Source organism: Oryza sativa, chromosome 1 (assembly GCF_034140825.1).
Source record: "Oryza sativa Japonica Group chromosome 1, ASM3414082v1".
NCBI classification, from domain to species: Eukaryota; Viridiplantae; Streptophyta; class Magnoliopsida; order Poales; family Poaceae; genus Oryza; species Oryza sativa.
Window position 1 is genome coordinate 24,936,374 of NC_089035.1, and position 18,978 is coordinate 24,955,351.

An 18,978-nucleotide genomic window follows, 5' to 3' on the forward strand; every position below is an offset into this window, starting at 1 on the left:
CCACCGTGCCGTCGTCCTTTCCCTTCTCCCTCCCAGCCATTCTTCATCCTTCCTCGACCTTCCTCGCCGGCCGGCGAGCGCATGGAGAGGGAGAAGGGCGCACGTGGGGAGAAGTGCGGAGGGCGCCAGCCATCGGGCGGGGAGGGTAGGCCGGCATGCGCATGACGGGAGAGGAAGGAGCGGCGGCCAGAGCTGCACGACCTTGGCCCCGCCGCCGACGAAGACTCCTGCTACGCCGCCGCATCGATCTGCACGAGTTGCAATCTTCATCTACAGCTTTGCCTTCAGGCCAGTTAGGATTTACTATCGCAGCAGAGACATATGACACCACCACAACCTTACCAAGTCCCAACCTTTCTTCTGAACAAGCCTTCCACACATTCGTCGTGCCCGTTACAGCAGCAGCAAGTGTATGAACCTACAACAACATCAATTCATTTAGCTACAAGAACATGACGATTTAATTACAACTCTGCAGACTTCAGCTACTACTGGTTGTTGAGAAATCAATAGTTTCGACAAATCATTTTTAGTAGAAACTGTTGATTTTTGTCGATTTTCAGTAACCAGTCTACAGTTTGAACCAGTCAATGGAGAAGAAAAGGAATTATTTTGCTGAAAAAAGAGAGATGTGTGCCCCTGGGTTAGGGGCGGAGAGGAGCACGGGGCAGGCCACATGAAAGACGTCGTCGCAGCCGGCGATGGCCGCCGCCACGCTACCGTAGTCAAGCAGGTCGGCCTTGAACAGCCGCAGCCTCTCCGAGGCGACGTCCAGAGACATCAGGTGGGCGTTCTTCGCGTCGCCTTCGCACAAATCATCCGCACAAGCACACCAATCAATCAATCCACCAGAACAAGAGCAGAACGCCATGAATATCAAAAACTTTGACGCATATGGAGGGGATTGGGGAAGTGGGCAGCAGCGGCTGCGACTGCGAGCTCGAGTCCCGGGCCCCGTCAGCGCCACGCTGACCGTGTCCCGTGGCTGTGAGCTTGCCGTCGCCGCAACTCGTGCAGATCGATGCAGCGGCGCCGGAGGAGGGGGGAGGGGGGCGAGGTCATGCAGCTCCGGCCGCCGCTCTCTCGCCTGCCGCCGCGCGCTCGCCGGCCGGCTAGGGAGCTCGAGGAAGGATGAAGAATGCCGGGAGGGAGAAGGGACAAGGACGACGGCGCTGGGGAGATAGAGAGCAGGGTGGGTCCCACTATTTTTAATGACTGACACGTGGGTCCGACCTTTTATTTTGCTTCCAAGTGCCACATCACCGCCACATACGATGAGGACTAAGTCAAATTAGCCACATCAGCGCCACATCAGTCAAAACTGCCATCTAAACCGCTGAGGGACCTCATCTACACCGGTTTTGACAGTTGAGGGACCCATGGTATCTGGTATTGTGATTCAGGGACGAAAATCGGACTCAGTGTAAAGTTAAGGGACCTCATATGAACTTATTCCAACTCCCCATGACTCGAAAGCCCAACACGGTAAAGAGTTCCAGAAGTTATGTCTATAATGAAGTTGTGGAAATCGCTCTATCTAGCTCCGCTCTTTTTTGTCTAGAGCGTCTGGACTTCAACTCCAGAAGAAATAAAGGTGGAGTTACAGCTGTGCTAAATAGACATAAGTTACGCAAAGCGGCAAAGGCGATGGAATGATCGACCGACATGATGGCCGGGCAGCCACTACTCGAGCGCGAGCTTCGCTTTGCCCGACGTTACGCGCGTACGCAGACGAGATCGACGAGGCAACCAGGCCGGCAAATCTCACCGATTCTTTACGCGACGGCCACGCTCGATCGCTCGCTGATCATGGCCGCGCGCGCCGTACGTGCGTGCAACGTGCACGTCGCGTGACTCCGTTACTATGTTTGTTCTCACCATTCGACTTTGCTAATTGCTATAAACATGCAGATGATGGCCTCTGTCTCTCCCGGAAAAAAGACAGACACCGTGGCACGCTGATAATTACTACTATCTCTGTCTCATATTACTTATCGCTTTGAGTTTTATTTATAATATTTAATCATATATCTTATTAAAAAATTTAGAATTATTATTTATTTTGTTTGTGATTTGCTTTATTATCAAAAAATATTTTATGTATGATTATCTTTTTTTTATATTTGCACTAATTTTTTAAATAAAACGAATGGTCAAATGTTATAAGAAAAAGTTAAAACGACATCCACTGTGGGACGGAGGTAGTAGTGTGGTCGATCTGAGTCTCATGATGATTGAGAAAAATGCCCATGGCAAAAGGAGGTTGTGAAGATTAACAAGGCTTGTGCCCATTCAGCTGACGGCTAAAAGCGTGTGCTTTTTCTAATTTTTACTCTAACAACAGCTCATCTACTACCCTACTACTACTCATGGATGCAGGTCCACCTACATACGTACTACCACAAGGCTTATGTTATGTGTATGTACTTTGGTCGCATCGATCGGAAGAATAACGAATCAAGAAGCATTCACGTGCCACATCAACTTGATCACGAACTTTGAATACAAATTGAACTATCCAATTATCATCCATCACCAACTCTCCATAATTACTGATTTGGATACACGAGAAAGATATAAATATTCTGGTAAAAATATATACTCCTTTTTTTTCCTAAAAGTACTCCACGTATTTGATAGTAGGAATTTTAGCATCAAAATTGCTTCGTTTTCACTCTGGAAGGCATAAACATAACGTTCTTCATGATTACAGTTGGTGAAACTGTACTGCTTGCCACTAAGCATCAGCGGCAGTATAATTGCTACTCACATGAGTTTGGTTGAAATTGAAACGATATGACGGAAAAGTTAAAAGTTTGTATGTGTAGAAAAGTTTTGATGTGATAGAAAAATTAGAAGTTTGAAGAAAAATTTAGAACTAAACACGGCGTACATGGAGAGGAAGCGAGTCAGTGACTGTTTTCAAGTGCACATGAAAACAGCAGCGTCCCAAGTGAAGTGTAGTGTGTACACCCAACCAAAAACCCAACCTCTCCTCACCGAAAGCAACCAAACCAAAAACCCCTCCTCCTCCATGCTTTCCTCGCCTTGATTAATCCCGTGCTCCGGCGAGCTAATTAACCCTACAAATTAATAATTACTACCTCGCTTTGAGCAGTTGACCTGTGTGCTTCTTTGTGGATTAAACTCTCGTCGTTAGCGATGGATCATTCCGCCGCCGCCATGGCGAACAAGCCGTCGCTCGCCGTCGCGGCGGCGTCGCGGCAGAGGTGGGCGCTGGCCACCTCGCTCTGCGCGCTCCTCTGCCTCTCCCTCGTCGTCTCCGCCGGCCTCCTCCTCCTCGGCTCGACGCGCCCGTTCCGCCGGCCGCTCTTCGCGGCGCCGCAGCAGCAGCGGGAGGTGGTCGGGGAGGCGCCGTGGGAGAGGTACGTCAAGCTGGCGCAAGCGGCGTCGCCGGGCGGTGCCCGTGATCGCGCGCCTGATCTTGGCGGGGATGAGGGGGCGGAGGGGGACGACGATGATGCCATCAGCACCGCACCGGCGCCGGCGCCTTCGCCGGCCGCCGAGGAGGGAGGAGATGAGGAGAGCTGCGACCTGTTCCAGGGGCGGTGGGTGCGCGACGGCGCGGCGGCGGGGGGCTACCCGCTGTACGAGGCGGCGGAGTGCCCGTTCCTGAGCGACCAGGTGACGTGCCGGCGGAACGGGCGGCCGGACGCCGAGTACGAGCAGTGGCGATGGGAGCCGCGAGGGTGCGGCGGCGGCGGCGGCGGCGGCGGCGGGAGTAGGGAGGCGGCGCTGGCGCTAGCGCTGGAGCAGTGCCGGAACCGGAGGGTGGTGTTCGTCGGCGACTCGCTGAACCGCAACATGTGGGAGTCGCTCGCCTGCCTCCTCTACACCGCCGTGCCCGACCGCTCGCGGTCGCGCGTCCTCGACGTCGCCTCCGACTACAGGATCTTCCGCGCCATGGTACGTGCACGCCAAACAAATTACTACCCCTCCATTTCATATTATTTCCTCGATTTTATATTACAAATCATTTTAATTTTTTAACATTTTAAAATTTAATTAAGTTTTTGATAAATTTAGCAACATTTATATAACCAAATTAGTTTCACTACAATTAACTTTTACTATATTTCGATAATATGTTTATTTTATTTTAAAGTGTTGCTATATTTTTTTAAAAAAATTGATTAAACTTACTTAAAAAACCAACGACTTGTAGTATGAAATAGACACAAACTAGAGGGAGAATATTACACGATTGATTTAATCCGCCGATGAGTTTTGGCGATTGTGTCGCCAGAGTTGAGGTAGTGTTGACCTACGGGACAAATCAGTCAAATCGAAGAATGCTCTGTCGGCTGTACATGCGAAATTACGGGGGTGTTTTTTCTTTGGACAACGTCCCAGAATTAGTGCATATGTACAGGCCGAGTTTTCTTATTACAAGGCATGACACGCAACACTATCCAAAACTAAACCATGAGATGCAACGGCCTTCATATTTTCCTTACTTTATCAGTAAATGTTAAATAGTTTACACTTTGCGATAAGGGAAGCCCAACTTAAGTTGAAACAATAGTATGAAACATGTATTAATGTCCTCTATATTATCATTTTCGATCCGCTACCAGTCTACGACCCCCCTCGGGTATCAAATAGACATAAGTGAATAACCGAAAATAAGACAAATTCTGGACATGCTTAGGAAAATTCTGATGCTCCAACTAAGATGACACTTGACGTTGAATAGCATGCCAATTGCCAAGTACTCCCTCCGTCCCAAAATTAGTGCAGCCGTGGGAATCCGTATCTAACATTTGGCTGCTCGTCTTATTTAAAATATTTATAAAAAAAATAGTCACATATAAAGTATTATTCATGTTTTATCATCTAGTAACAATAAAAATATTAATCATTAAAAAATTTCAAATAAGACGAACGGTCAAACGTTGGACATGAACAGTGATGAATGGTCAAAGAAGTACAGCTATAGGTATCCGTGTCTAATGTTTGACCATCCATTTTATTTAAAAAATAAGAAAAATTTATAGAAGTTAAAAAAATTATTTACACAAAGTATTATTCATGTTTTATCATCTAATAACAATAAAAATATTAATTATAAAAAAATTTCAAATAAGACTAACGGTTAAACGTTGAATATGAAGAATGCAAAACTACGCTTATTTTGAGACTGACACCATATTAGTAACAAGGAAAGGAGATGAAAGTGAGAGACATGATGGGAGAAAGTTAATAGTATCAAATTAGCGGATTGAACTACTAGTGTGTGAATTGGGAAGTCAGGTTATGAATTGGGAAGTCAGGTTATGTACTAAGGGCTAGTTTGGTTTGGTTCCAAATTGTGCCCTACCAATTCATTGGCAATTTTCAATAGTGTTTCTATTTGTTTGGTTTGGTGTCAAATTTTTAACAACACATCTTTTAGATAGTAAAAGTTTTGGCCATCCAAATTTGGTAGTGCTAAAAGTTGCCTAAACTTTGGTACTACCAAGATTTTAGTATAGCACCAAACCAAACTGGCCCTAACTTTTAGGTGGCAATTTAAAAGCTATATATTTGAGATAGGCTGTGTTTAGTTCGGCCCAAAGTTTAGAATTTGGTTAAAATTAGAGACGATGTGACTGAAAAGTTGTGTGTGTATGAAAGATTTGATGTGATGGAAAGTTGAAAGTTTGAAAAAAAAAACTTTGGGCTATGTATCAACTAACCAGTGTTCGTTTAGTTATCAATCCGTACATCGAATGACAAGCAGGACCTTTCTAAAGTTCTGATTACATATGTGACTCAAACATGCACAGGACTACAACTGCTCGGTGGAGTTCTTCTGGAGCCCGTTCCTGGTGACGCTCGAGACGAAGCAGGACCGGACGAGGGCGCTCAAGCTTGACCAGCTCCCGGCTACGCTGGAGAAGCTGCGCGGCGCCGACGTCCTCGTCTTCAACACCGGCCACTGGTGGACCCACACCGGCAACCTCAGAGCGTAAGCCACTCCGCTCCAGAGCGTCTCCTCTCTGGCTCTCTCTCTCTCCAGCAGGGCAGTGAAGCCGAGTGTGTTACTGCAGGTGGGACCATCTGGAGGCGGACGGGAAGCCGGTCGAGATGGGAGGCGAGGAGGCGTTCAACCAGGCACTTGGGACATGGGCGAGCTGGGTCGACCAAAACGTGGACTCGGCCAGGACCAGGGTCTTCTTCCGAAGCATCTCCCCAGAACACAAGAGGTAAAAGTTAACTTGCACCACCCGCGGCACCCAGCCACAATGGACACCTCTGATGACTGATCTAACACCTGCAAATGCAGCGAAAACTGGTGCTACAACCAGACGTCCCCAATCACGGACGAGACGAAGATCGTCCCATGGTTCCCGAGGGGCCTGGTGTCCATCGTCGAGAGGAACATCCGGAGCACGAGGACGCCCGTCACGTACCTCAACATCACCCGCCTCTCCGAGCTCCGGGTCGACGCGCATCCGTCGGTGTACACCATCACCAGGGAAGGGAAGCCCCTGAGCACGGAGCAGCGGCAACAGCCGCTGGTGTACGCTGACTGTAGCCACTGGTGCTTACCGGGGCTGCCTGATACCTGGAACCTGCTCTTGCTTGCCTCCTTGGCGAGGTCTCCAGTTAATGTACACTAGCTTAGGATAAAAGAGATAATACACAGTTTTGCAGCTTTGCAATTCCTGGTAATGAATGGCACAGCTGAGGATAAACTAAACAAGCACAGCATAGGCAGCATCACGCATGCAAGTTCATACGACGAGAAATAAACAAGCCCGTCAGTGTGTCAGGAATCAACACTGCGTAAGTTTGTAGCGGCAAACAGGTACACCAAAATCGTGGACAAAACAAATCAGCGCCACAATGATAGATAACTAGCACATTACAATTATTTAATTATCACAGAATCAAAATTCAAGAATCAATGAATACATGGAGCAGCATTCTCATACGATGAGTATTATTTAGTTCGCGTGCCAATTTTTTTTAAGTATACGAACACACATTTGAAGTATCAAACGTAAACTAATAACAAAACAAATTACAGATTCCGCCTGTAAACTGCGAGACGAATTTATTAAGCCTAATTAATCCGTCATTAGCAAATGTTTACTGTAGCATCACATTGTCAAATCATGGCGTAATTAGGCTCAAAAGATTCGTCTCGCGATTTACATAAAACTGTGCAATTGTTTTTTTTTTCGTCCACATTTAATGCTCTATGCATGTGCCCAAACATTTGATATGATAGAAAAGTTGGAAGTTTAAAGAAAAATTTTTGAATCTAAACAAAATCATGGTGATTGAATTGCATACAGAAGTTGCAATTGCGAATAGCAAAGGCAGTAGTGCAAGCCAAAATAATTTCAGTGAATGCAAAAGCACAAATTTGACCCCCAAAAAAAGGGGAGCAAGCTGCTACACTCCAAGAAAAGGACCTAAGAAAGATGCCCCTCAGCTCAATGGCAGAAAATGTTCAAACTCTCACGTAACAGCAACAAGTCATGTGATTGTACACTTGAAAATACTCCTAACAAACGCATGCAATGTATAATTATGTAGGAGTACACAACATATGTTGAAAACTAACTCACAAGAGCACAGTACAAGCATATATAGTACAGTCTGACAAAATGAGAAATTATCAGTCGAAGCAAAATGTGTAATGATGCAGGAGCACAACAAAAGAACGTAGTACAGTCTAACTATCTAAGAAAGAATCACTAGAAGCAAAACGTGTAATGATGTAGATGTACATACACAAGAAATGTTGAAAACCAAATCACAAGAGCACAACAGAACCATATAGCGTCTGACCATAGAGGAAATTCTCACTCCAAGCAAAATGAAGTATCTAGCAACAAGGATGGCTCGATGAAACTACAAATGCTAGGTACAAGAGTTGGGGATGGAAGTGGGTAAGTACAACATGGATTCTTTCTTACTAAAGATCCAACTCAGCAGATAGTCATATCAAAATACAGGAGGTTTTCTAATAAATCTGCACGTATCTGCAGATGGTAACCATAAAAAAAAAATCCTGAAGTCATTCAGTAAAACTGCTGTTATATATAGCTATTACAAAACATCAGACACATATTGATAACAAATGGTTCGCCAATCAAGTTGCCACCAAATAACATGTCACGCAAATAAACCAAGCACCAGATGTAATCATAAGTAACTGGATATCATAAGACAATGAGCATTACACAACAATGTGAAACGACACCTCACATATTTATGAGAAAGTACATGTCTAATGAAGAGATCTCAGAAAACACTAAGCTAGCTTGAATTATCTTGTAACAGAAAAATTGAGAGCAAAAAACTGATTTCCATATCAGAGGCAGCCAGAATATGCAAGACATCCATGTAAGCAGACAACTTCTGAATTCAGCACAACCATTCAAAGCATATGCTCCCAAGAGTTGTCACACACCTGATTCACACATTCACTGGAATTCAATCAATAGTTCACCAATTCACAAATATACAAACAAAATTAAGATAATATAACTTTAAAGTAAAATAAAAGATATAGTATTGCTTAATACATCAAGCTCAAATATCACAAGCCTAATCCTAAAGGGGAATGCCATCAAGCACAACTTTGAAACTTGAGAAGAAATATCAAGTGAAGTAAAGATGCATAAATATTGATAACAAAAAAAAAAAGAAATAACAAAGAAATAACAAAAAAAAAGGATTCATGATAGAGAATATTGATTAGTCTTATTATCTTGTATAAAAATATGGCAACTTCAAAATTGCAAATGTTTTGAGTAAAACAATAAGCTGCATGCCAATTATGAAGCAAAAAAGGCAAAAAATGAAACAGGTAGAATATCGTCAAACAGCAAACCAGGCAAATGGATTTTTAAATGTGCTTGTATTGCGAAAACATATTCAGGAGTAACCTACAAAAAATATCCACAGGCCAGAGTACCCAAGAACGAACAATCATATGATGTACTGCAAACAGGCAGGATTAACAGTTTTAAGCCAAAAGGATCATACTTTATTATATATACTCAAATAGCAGATCAACCTCAAATTTCAGACAGTTGCCTTCACTTTAACCTTTCAAAGAAATGTGGTCAAGTATATAATGCAACATTGTCCGACCAAGCAAATTACCACACAGGTACGCATGATATAGCATTATAAGAAATCAAATACCTTGAATATTACAAGACAGTCCACTTTGGATGCAAATTAGAGTCCAACACTACAAAAAACACATGAACAAATAAAAGCAACACAGGCACTGAAATCAACTATTGCAACAACAAACAAGAGCAACATTTTACCAATCAAGAGTGTGTAATATTACTATGAATGTATTATACTGAACCTTGATGCTACCAAAACAAGGAACACCCAAAGAGATTTCTCAGCATAAAAATATACAGAACGAAGTAATCAGCAACTAGAGCACATTAACATACTAAACCTATATTGTCAGAAGTAGCATCCTATAAATTCTGCACTACTCTATTGCCCCATATCTCTACAGACTGTCAGTGTGTAACCAGTGAGAGTTTCTTACATATCACTATTTCAGTCACATACACATTCACATAAATGCAAACACAGCATGCAGCAATCACAATTCAAACACAAATTAAGTTAATGTTCAGGCATAACCACATAACAAGACAATTATCAAGCATTTGGGTGTAAAAAGCCTAAGGGAATCAGGTACAAAATTCAAGACACGGAAGGGTTGCAAAAAATTACCTCAGAAATAAGGAGGCACATTGGGGTACATAGGAGCTCTACCACCTGGTCCAGGTGACATTCCACCCTCCTGACCCCGGAAACCAGGCCCTGGAAGAGGGTAGTTACCCTCACCATACCCGCCAGAAGGAAGCCCACCCGAACCCTGTTGCATGCGGTACAGTGATGAGGCTCCACCCATGCCTAGACCCCCATAAGCCCCCATCCCACCAGCACCAAACTGGGATGAGCCCCCAAATGAACCACCACCCAATCCCCCAGGCCCGTACGCACCAGCCCCAGCACCACCCATCCCAGAAGGCATCTGATTGCCCAATGAACCCAACCCAGCTCCGCCGCCGCCCATGGAAGATGGCAAATTCGCATACGGATTGGGACCACCTAGCCCAGCGCCTACACCCCCAAATGCACCATACGAAGACAGACTCCCAGGGCCACCATACTGCGCACCCATTTGTGGTCCACCAAGCCCAAGCCCTGAACCCGGCATGTCCGGCGGCCCGCCTTGGAGCATTTGGGGCGGCTGAGCCCCACCAGGTCCAGATTGCTGCTGCTGCTGCTGCGATTGCTTCCCCTTTTTCCCTTCGATCGCTAGCTTGCAGACAAGCTGGTGCCCGTCAATCACCTTCACCGAGTCCACTAACGAGGCCTGCGCACCCTCGGGTGTCTTGTACACAAAGAGGGCAAAGCCCCGGAACTTGCCCGTCTGCTTGTCGAACCCTAGAGGCCCCTCCTCAATCTCACCATAGGCTGCGAAATGCGCAAGGAGGCGCTCCGACGGCATGTCGGCGGGGACGTTCCCGACGAAGATCTTGCGGAGGGAGACGTCGGCCGCGGGGGCGCCACCGGCGCCGGCGGCCCCGCCCGACGCCCCCCCGGCCGCGCCGGCGGCGGCGAGCTGCGTGACGGTCATGCGGCCGTCGATCTTCTTCGAGGGCTCCTTGAGGGCGAGGACGGCGGAGTCGGCGTGGCGGAACGTGACGAACCCGTAGCCCTTGGAGCGGCCGGTGGACTTGTCGGTGATGACGACGGCCTCCTCGAGGTCGCCGAAGGCGGAGAAGATGGCCCGGAGCGAGTCGGAGTTGGTCTCCCAGCCGAGCCCCCGCACGAAGAGCTTGCGGAGGGCCGGGTCCCGGTCGGCGGCGGCGCGCACGGCGTCGAGGGCCACCCCCGAGGCGAGCGCGGCGGTGGCGGCGATGTCGGCGAGCTGGTCCCGGGAGAGCGGCTCGACGAGGCGGAGGAGGTCGTCGCGGGTGAGGCCGAGCGCGGCGGCGCCCGCGGCCGGGGAGGAGGCCACGGCCGCGCCGTTCTCGTCGGGCTTGCGCTTCTTGGGGTAGGGATCCATGGGGGGGGGGAGGGTGGGGGGGGGGGCAAAACCCTAGCTAGGGCTTGGCGGCGCGGGGGGAGAAGAGGAGGAGGAGGAGGAGGGAGGGGGGGAAGGATTCGGATTCGACAAGGGTTGGGTTGGGGTGGGATCGGTCGAGGGGTTTTATCGGGTCAGGCCGGCAGCCGCAGGATTTCTGGACACGGGCATCCGTGGTGTCCAAGCCGGACGCGTCAATGACTTGTCTAAAAAAGGAATTATAGTTATAGCAAGTACAATAGCAGACTATAAGCTAGCTGTAAATAAATATATTTTAAGAAAATAAATGAGAAGAGAGAAAAGCAGCGGGCTACAGATTTATAGCCAGCTGTAGCATGGACTCCAAGATGCAGTGAGTATATGACAGATGAGACCAGATATTAATAGTGTAGTATGTAACTATTGTATGAATAAGCTATTAGATTGGCTATATATGAATTGGAGCTAGTAGTTGGCTATACTGTTAAACTTGCTCTTACCCTTATTTGACTTATAAAGTTTGTTTATCTGAATTTCATATTGAAAAAGGCTCAAATTTTTTTTAGTGACTGGGTGGAACATACGAGAAGATGAGAACTCCAGAAAATCGGTATAATTTTTTTTAAGTTTTAGTTTATCTATTTTCTCGTATATGCACCGTAGTTCAAACTTGGATGCTCGCATTCATAGCTTCGTCCCTAATAGTACATTGATATTAATGTTAGTAAAATAAATAGTATTATATTTTATTGTGGTTTGTCATACATGGAAGTAGTGGAGTTTTTCTATGGTTGTTTTACTTGTCTTTTCTGAAGACTCTAGAACGTAGTATGTTTTAAAGTATAAATTTAATCACGTGCATAGAACTTAGAAAGATGGCCACCAACTATGGGGTGTTGTAAATCCTAGGCAAAATATCGATAAGATACGAGACGTTATGAAAATAGGGTAGATATTAATTGAAAATTTTCAACTCTTCTACTTTGCAGTAAAGAAACTTTGTTTGGGATTGAAAGATTAAGCATTGGAAGTGAGAATTGTGACTATTCTTTAAAAAAGTGAGAATTGTGGCAATTGTTAACTAGGGAACCAGGATGTTAGGTTGGGATTTACAGGTCGACTTACATTAAAAAAAAAGAAGACGTTTCAAGAAAACGGTGGTTCAATTTTCTACTTGCACCTAAACACTATCACGACCAAGGTGAGCAGCAACTATATTAATGAAACCAAGGATACAGTTACTGAAACTTAGTATTTGCCTGTTCCATCGTACTCCTTAACAAAATTTCTTAAAACAATAAGGAACATATGCTCAAGTAGTTTTCAGATCAAACATGTCGATGATATTCTCCCCATGATTTACCTTGCTGACTGAATAGACCCAAGTAGCCTGTGTGGAACTACAACAGCAAGACCACAGCGTTTCTGAATCTCGTTTACTATCCTGATTATATAACTTTGTTTTCTAAATTTACAACAAGAGGCACCAGTGGTCTAGTGGTAGAATAGTACCCTGCCACGGTACAGACCCGGGTTCGATTCCCGGCTGGTGCAAAATCTTAGTTTTTGAGATTTTGAGTTTTACTTTTGCACTGTTCTTGGTTCAAGAACAATGCTTTGTGCTTTTGTCCCTTTGTCACCTCGGACAATTGACATATTAATTCGGATAATCCACAGGTTGAGTTTTACACTTCTTGATGGTCTTGTGTACGCTTTACAAGTTCCCCGTGTATGTTTCCATGGTTGCTTTTGCGTGACCTTTGATATAGGACTGGTAGCCGGGTGGACATTACCAGAAACTTCATCCATGATTGGGTTAGTAAACTTTCTTTTTACAAAAAACCCATGCATTTTTATTGATAGATAATTAGATACATATTGATAGATAATTAGACACATATGAAGTTTATCCCTAGAGGGGAGTTAACTGCGAGTGCAAGCACTTTTGCAAAAGACCCTCTTGAATATGGTCAAATTAACATAAGCTCTTGAAATTCGTCTAGGACTAACTATGAAACTATAAAAGGCAATCAAATCTTTCTCTTCCCAACAAGATAGCAAGCTAGATCCATGACTGCAACGGTTTTGAAGAAACCAAGAGTAGTTGCTCCTGAAGGTGCGAGGAAAGCATTCCAAAAGCATATTTGTAGTAGATTTGACTACTATATATAGATTAAATCTCAAGCACCAAGAAAGTAGTACAACGGTGCACTGTGCACACAACATTTGGCTATATTTTAAGGTTGCAAAGTTTATGCGCTCTGACGTTTTACCTGATTTTAGGACTCGTATCGTCGCTGACACTGATAAATCTCGACTCTCTTTTTGTTACTAATAATGTTCTTTTCATTTTTTTAATAAGAAAAAGTCCTAATTACCCTCTAACTGGCTCATCGTTCTTTAAACTTTTTATGCTGACGAGATTGCCACATGCGCATCACGTAGGAGTAGGACCAAAACCGCTCTAGATCAAATCAGGTTGGGGGATGTCATCTGTCCGGTATGAAAATTTGGGGGTGTCTGGTTTTGTGGTTTTGTGGGGTAAATCGTGTGGTCCCTATAGTTAGGGGGTAGTTCAGTCCTTTTCTTTTCTAATAATGAACTAACAATAATGTTTTAAATTTTATAATCTTTACAGTTAATAAGCTGTAAGGAGAAAATTGATTTTATGCCATAATATAGTTGAGGATCATCTCTGTTTATCTAAAAGTTTATTGACTCTAAAATGTAAAAAAAAATAGAGAAGATGTCCACTTCTTTTTGTCACAAGTAACACTTATACAACTAAGGACGGATATATCTTTCTTCCTCGTTCTCCCGCCAATTGCTCACCAATCTCTCAGCGTGTAGTAGAGCCCATTTTCAAGGTTGGCAAAACTTGGGGATGGGGCTACCGGACATAAGATGTGAGACCAACAAAGCATACAGACGTAGTTTCAAAGCTTATGTTGGATTGCAGAACTCAAGTCTAGGGCTAGGCAGTGATGCTCGCGCACAAAGCCATGAAGCTTGAGCACAATAATAGGGCTTAGGGGAAATCGATTAGCAGATCTAAAGACCGGCCACATGACCATAGAGCTCGAGTGGTGAGTGCGGACCGACAGAACTCATGTGTGTGAGTGTGGAGCTTGAGTGAAGCGGTCAAAGCTTGCACTATAGTTATCAGGATTGAGCACCAGATTGATGGTATGTGATGATCGAGCTCGGTGCGAACCAACTTGATAGCATTTTAGGTGTCAATAAACTTTACGACAAATGGAAAACGATCATTTACAGTATTATAAAAGAGTAATTTCTTATTATCGTGCGGTATTAACCCGCTATAAACTGAAGAGTTGTACCGCTATAAAATCTCACATTCTAAACAAGTCATGGGCAATGCGATCATATTTTCGCTTATGCTTATAAGACAAAATTTGTTTTTTCAACCTTAAATTTAGAGTTGATTATAAGGGTTTTTTTTATCATAGTTTATTTTTCAGTCGTTGCTTTTAGATCGTCAAGAGCATATATATATATATATAAATTTTATTCACAAATTATTTTTTATTTGTAGATATATTGTATGGTTTATTCTCGGAATAAGCCAATGGAGCCGGACATCTCTAATCTTTCAAATTGAGCCGAATCTAAGCAAAGGGTATATACCGTGACCCTGATCGCCACACCGACCGGATACGTGGAATGAAACCCAAACCGGAAGCAACACCGATCGATCGGGTCAGCCGAACACGACCGCAACACCGCACCTAAACCCAAGACCAAACAGGCGTGGCCGACCCCGAACCCGACGCAAACCTCTCCCCTCTTCGGCACTTCCCTTCCCCACCTTCCTCCTCTCCCACCGCTCTCTCTCTCTCTCTCTCTCTCTCTCTCTCAGTCTCTCTCCCCCCCAAGAAGAAATCCATTCCTCTCTCACGCGCCTCCGCGTCGCCGCATTCGGGGACGCCCACCGCCGCCGGATCCGGCCAGCCTTCCCCCCTCCCCTCCTTTCCCCGGCCGCTCCCCTCCTCGGTAAGATCCGGCGCCGGTTCCATGTCGAGCACCGGCGAGCAGTCGCAGGCGAAGGCGGAGGCCGAGGAGGCGGTGGAGCTCGTGCTGTTCCAGGTCGCTGAGTGCTACGTCTACCTGGTACGCCCCGTGCGCCCCCCCCCCTCGCCGCCTTGTTCTTCCTCCGGTTTGTTTGACTGTTTAGGGTGTGTGTAGTCAGTGACCCGCTTCGTGCCCCCGTGCTTGTGTTCTCTTGGGGGCGCGCAATTCGTCGAGCACTATGTGTGCGTGAACGTGCTAATGTTTTTTTTTTAATCCTCTCTCTCTTTACGCAGATACCTCCCAGGAAGACAGCCGCCTCCTACAGGTATATACTAGTCTTGGTTCATCAAAAAAATCCCGATAGAAATGGGCTTAGTAGGATTCACATTTCAATTTGTCCGCGGGAGCAAGGCTATGTAGTTTGAAGGTTTGACTGTGTGAGGGGCTAGACAGATCAAAGATAACAATCTGAATTAGCTATAGGTCGTCCTGTTTCGAGAACTCTCGTTCCATTGGCCCTATCGAATGCGGCAATCTTGGATTAGCTCACTCCATTGTTGTACTTGTTCTGTTCTGATTTTGGTATGACCTTATGAGCCGAGAGCCTGAGTCACATTTTTTAAACCGTGGGTATCAACCAGGGCTGATGAATGGAACGTCAACAAGTGGGCTTGGGAAGGGACTCTCAAGGTTGTCAGCAAAGGAGAAGAGTGCATCATCAAACTGGAAGATAAGAACACAGGTACAAAAAAAATCACGGTAGTGCCGTTGGTCAGTGCTTGTGTGATCACCAATGTTGATTCCTCGGACACATTTTTAGGGGAGCTGTACGCTAGGGCATTCCTCAGAGAAGACGAACCACATCCGGTGGAACCTGTTATTGATAGCAGCAGGTCTGCATTTTTTCCCTGCCACATGGTGGTTTAATCCTGTGGTGACTTTTGTCCTTAGTGTTTCTATTCTGCATAAGTTACTATGTAGAGACTGTATAAAGATAACCTGAAATGATTGTTGCTACTCCAACATTGTTTTTGCAGATATTTTGTACTCCGTGTTGAAGAGAATATAGGTGATAAGCTGATCTTCTCATGATTTTTATGACTTTCTTGTGTCTTAATGTTTTTTCCATTGAGTTGGTGATCATAGTGTTGAGGTGGTAAGCATAGTGTTTGAAGTGGCTTATCAGTTATCGCATTGATCCATACGTAGAAATATATTAAGTTATTAAAAAAATCTTACCACATATTTTCAGATGGACGTCAGCGCCATGCCTTTATTGGTTTAGGCTTCCGTGAAAGACCTCAAGCATATGATTTCCAAGCTGCTCTGCACGACCATATGAAGTATCCTTGTGTTCATTACTTGAAGCATGATATGTATTCGAATGTTCTCCCATGTAATCACTCAATGGCTGGGGACTCTGTATGTGAATTTGATTCAATTGCAGTATCATTAAAATGGTCTAACATGACATTGATTTCCTGTTAACACGCGTACGTGTGAGATTATTATTTTGAATGTTCAACCATTTTATTATTAAAAAGGTCTAAATGAACCCAAAAAAATCCTCTACCCATACAATCAATTCATAGGATGTACTTTTTTGCTTGCCAATTATGTTTCTTTTGGTCGGTCAGATGAAATGTTTCTGTTTTTGGTCACAATGAATTCAATTTGTATTTCCTTTTTGCAGTTGTAGTTGTGTATGGTAATATTTTTATCCAATAAGTTCTTTTTATAACGGACCATTTTCCGGTATGATTTGTTATTTCTTACATCATCAAAGATATCTAAACAAGAAAAAGACTGCTGAAGAGATGGTACAACACTATGAGAAATCATCATCAGTGGATTACAGCCTCAAAGAAGGGGAAACTTTGGTTTTGCAGCTAAAAAATGTAAGTTTTCATGTGTCATATTTTGGTGGTCAAACTAGAGATTGGTGATGTGAAATTGTTTCTGTAGGCCTTCATGATGTAATTGTTGTTTTATTAGCTCAGTACTAGAGTATTAGCATCCTACCTAAAGCCACTAGAGCTGCTTGGTTGCTAAAGTAATTACACACAATGTTATTAGATCCAGACCAGACATTGACTTGTCCGAGGACTTGGATCAGTAAGTAAGAGGTTGAATCGCTTGGTCAACGGGTCTCAGACCACATGAGCGTACTACTTCTTGTGCTATTGTAGGCGTGTTAACAGCTAGTAGAAACAAGCAAGTGGTGTTAGCCGAGTTGGTTTGCCCATGCAAGCAATTAGCAACATCTTTTGAGTTTGAATTCCAGTTGTCACTAACTACTTTTGCAAATTTTGAATGGCTCGTTACCTGCCTAGGTTGGTCTGGTGGGCTAAGAAACCGGCGGTTGAACCGGGATTTTCCCTTGTCAGCTATTTTAACGGTCCCATTGGCCAGAACAGCCTGGCCCAGGTACCAGGTCCAGTTTTTTCTGGCTGGGATTTTCTGATGTTTGGCCTTATTCTTTCTCCAATTCCCTAGGTATTTAAGAACGATAGTTGTCTGTTCTTATTATCTTGATTGTATTACCATTTTAAATTCTTAATCTGTGTATTCACTCATAAGATGCCTTATATATTGAGTAGGAAGTAGTTCAACATTTGGTTTCACAAACATAATTATTATGAAGTTAATTTTTGTGTCCACTCCAAGCATTGACACGCATAAATTGTCAAACCGTGAAATTTATTAAGATGAAAATATTATCTGTGCCAATTCTCAGAATTATCAGTTGTAAAAAAAATATATCATGACAACCAGGTTTACCATGCATATGACAATGCCTATTCATGGCTCGAAGATATCAACCCTTATACGGCATGTGTGATGAACGTGTCTTAAGTACTTTTGTATTCAAACAAACTTGTTTTAATAAGTTTCTTGTCTTGTTGAAATGAAGCTAACCGTATAATGGTTTACAGGATCCTACTATTTCTCAGTAATATTCATATTAGATTATTTTGCTCTCTAGACTATTTTCCATGTAATGTGTTAAATAAAACTGCATATTTGTAGATATATCAGTTTGAGCTGCTCTTACGTAGGGATCCATCTTAGCCTTATTGAACTTAATTGAAGGATATTTGCACTGCCCCTACGCCAGATTTGGCACATCATTTGAGAAATAACCTCTTGACGTCTCTTCTGATTTTTGTAGTTATATGCTTCTTGTGCAACATCTCCTTAATGTTTGGGTTTGCTTTTGTTCTGTGCAGAAAGAGTCCGGCGCAAAGATAAAATCTGCATTTTTTGAGCAAGGCCTCAACAAGCTCTCATTTAACGAAAAAGCCAACTCCAAGGAGGCCCCAGTTTCCCTCAAGCTCCCTCCACCTCCGCCATCACCGGTCTCTCCTACAGATTCTGGCATCGCGGCTTCTCCGTTCAAAGCGGAGTTTCCTTCCCAAGACCAACCAGCTGCTGATACTGGAGCTGATACCACTCCTTTCAAAGCAGAATTTCCTTCTTCTCATGAACAACCAGCCGCGGATAACGTCGCTTCTTCCCCACCACCGAAAGCAGAAGCTGCTCCTCAGGAGCAACCAACTGCAGCAGAGAAGGCCCCTCAAGAGAGCGTGGACGACGACTTCGGAGACTTTCAGGCAGCTGGGTGAATCATGTATCTTGTACATACCACATGTTACTCAAATTGCTCCTTTGATTTTCCATGTTCCATCAGTTGTGACTTCTGCCGGCACATGAGTTGCTGTACAGTACAGAGAGCTAGTAACTATCTTGTTATAATCTATAAAAGAACAGATGGATACACAATATACCTCCTCTTTTGCTGTTGCTGTCCAGTTCTTCTGCTGAAAGCTTCAAAGTTATTTTTGCCACCGAATCCGTAGAGTAAGTCGGGA

General features: G+C 44.3%; 3 protein-coding genes and 1 non-coding gene across 6 annotated transcripts; 3 read left to right on the top strand and 1 right to left on the bottom strand.

Moving 5' to 3' along the window:
* The first annotated feature begins 3,042 nt into the window (after window positions 1–3,042).
* On the top strand, window positions 3,043–6,706 carry LOC4325328 (protein PMR5). The gene is made up of 4 exons (XM_015763949.3): window positions 3,043–3,927; window positions 5,790–5,971; window positions 6,054–6,209; window positions 6,290–6,706. The coding sequence occupies exons 1-4, from the start codon at window positions 3,163–3,165 to the stop codon at window positions 6,624–6,626; spliced, it is 1,440 nt and encodes a 479-aa protein (XP_015619435.1). The 5' UTR covers window positions 3,043–3,162; the 3' UTR covers window positions 6,627–6,706.
* A 1,454-nt stretch (window positions 6,707–8,160) lies between these two features.
* On the bottom strand, window positions 8,161–11,192 carry LOC4326641 (UBP1-associated protein 2C). Of its 3 annotated transcripts, none has more exons than XM_015763958.3 (2): window positions 9,733–11,192; window positions 8,161–8,431 (listed from the first exon to the last, which is right to left on the bottom strand). In XM_015763958.3, exon 1 carries the CDS (start codon window positions 11,075–11,077, stop codon window positions 9,734–9,736), a length of 1,344 nt encoding a protein of 447 aa, XP_015619444.1. In that variant the 5' UTR covers window positions 11,078–11,192; the 3' UTR covers window positions 8,161–8,431; window position 9,733. The 3 variants fall into 3 exon arrangements, with proteins under 3 accessions (XP_015619444.1, XP_015619449.1, XP_066167705.1); XM_015763963.3 differs by having other exon boundaries at window positions 8,161–8,447; window positions 9,733–11,176; XM_066311608.1 differs by lacking the exon at window positions 8,161–8,431 and adding an exon at window positions 9,129–9,220 and having other exon boundaries at window positions 9,733–11,176.
* A 1,365-nt stretch (window positions 11,193–12,557) lies between these two features.
* TRNAG-GCC (transfer RNA glycine (anticodon GCC)) lies at window positions 12,558–12,628 on the top strand. The gene has a single exon. It is a non-coding gene; the product is annotated as a tRNA-Gly (tRNA).
* A 2,324-nt stretch (window positions 12,629–14,952) lies between these two features.
* Window positions 14,953–18,891, top strand: LOC4326643 (uncharacterized protein At1g03900). Its single transcript, XM_015760305.3, has 8 exons — window positions 14,953–15,205; window positions 15,400–15,431; window positions 15,748–15,848; window positions 15,927–15,999; window positions 16,144–16,175; window positions 16,359–16,449; window positions 16,893–17,004; window positions 18,337–18,891. Exons 1-8 carry the CDS (start codon window positions 15,110–15,112, stop codon window positions 18,730–18,732), a joined length of 933 nt encoding a protein of 310 aa, XP_015615791.1. The 5' UTR covers window positions 14,953–15,109; the 3' UTR covers window positions 18,733–18,891.
* The last annotated feature ends 87 nt before the right edge of the window (window positions 18,892–18,978 follow it).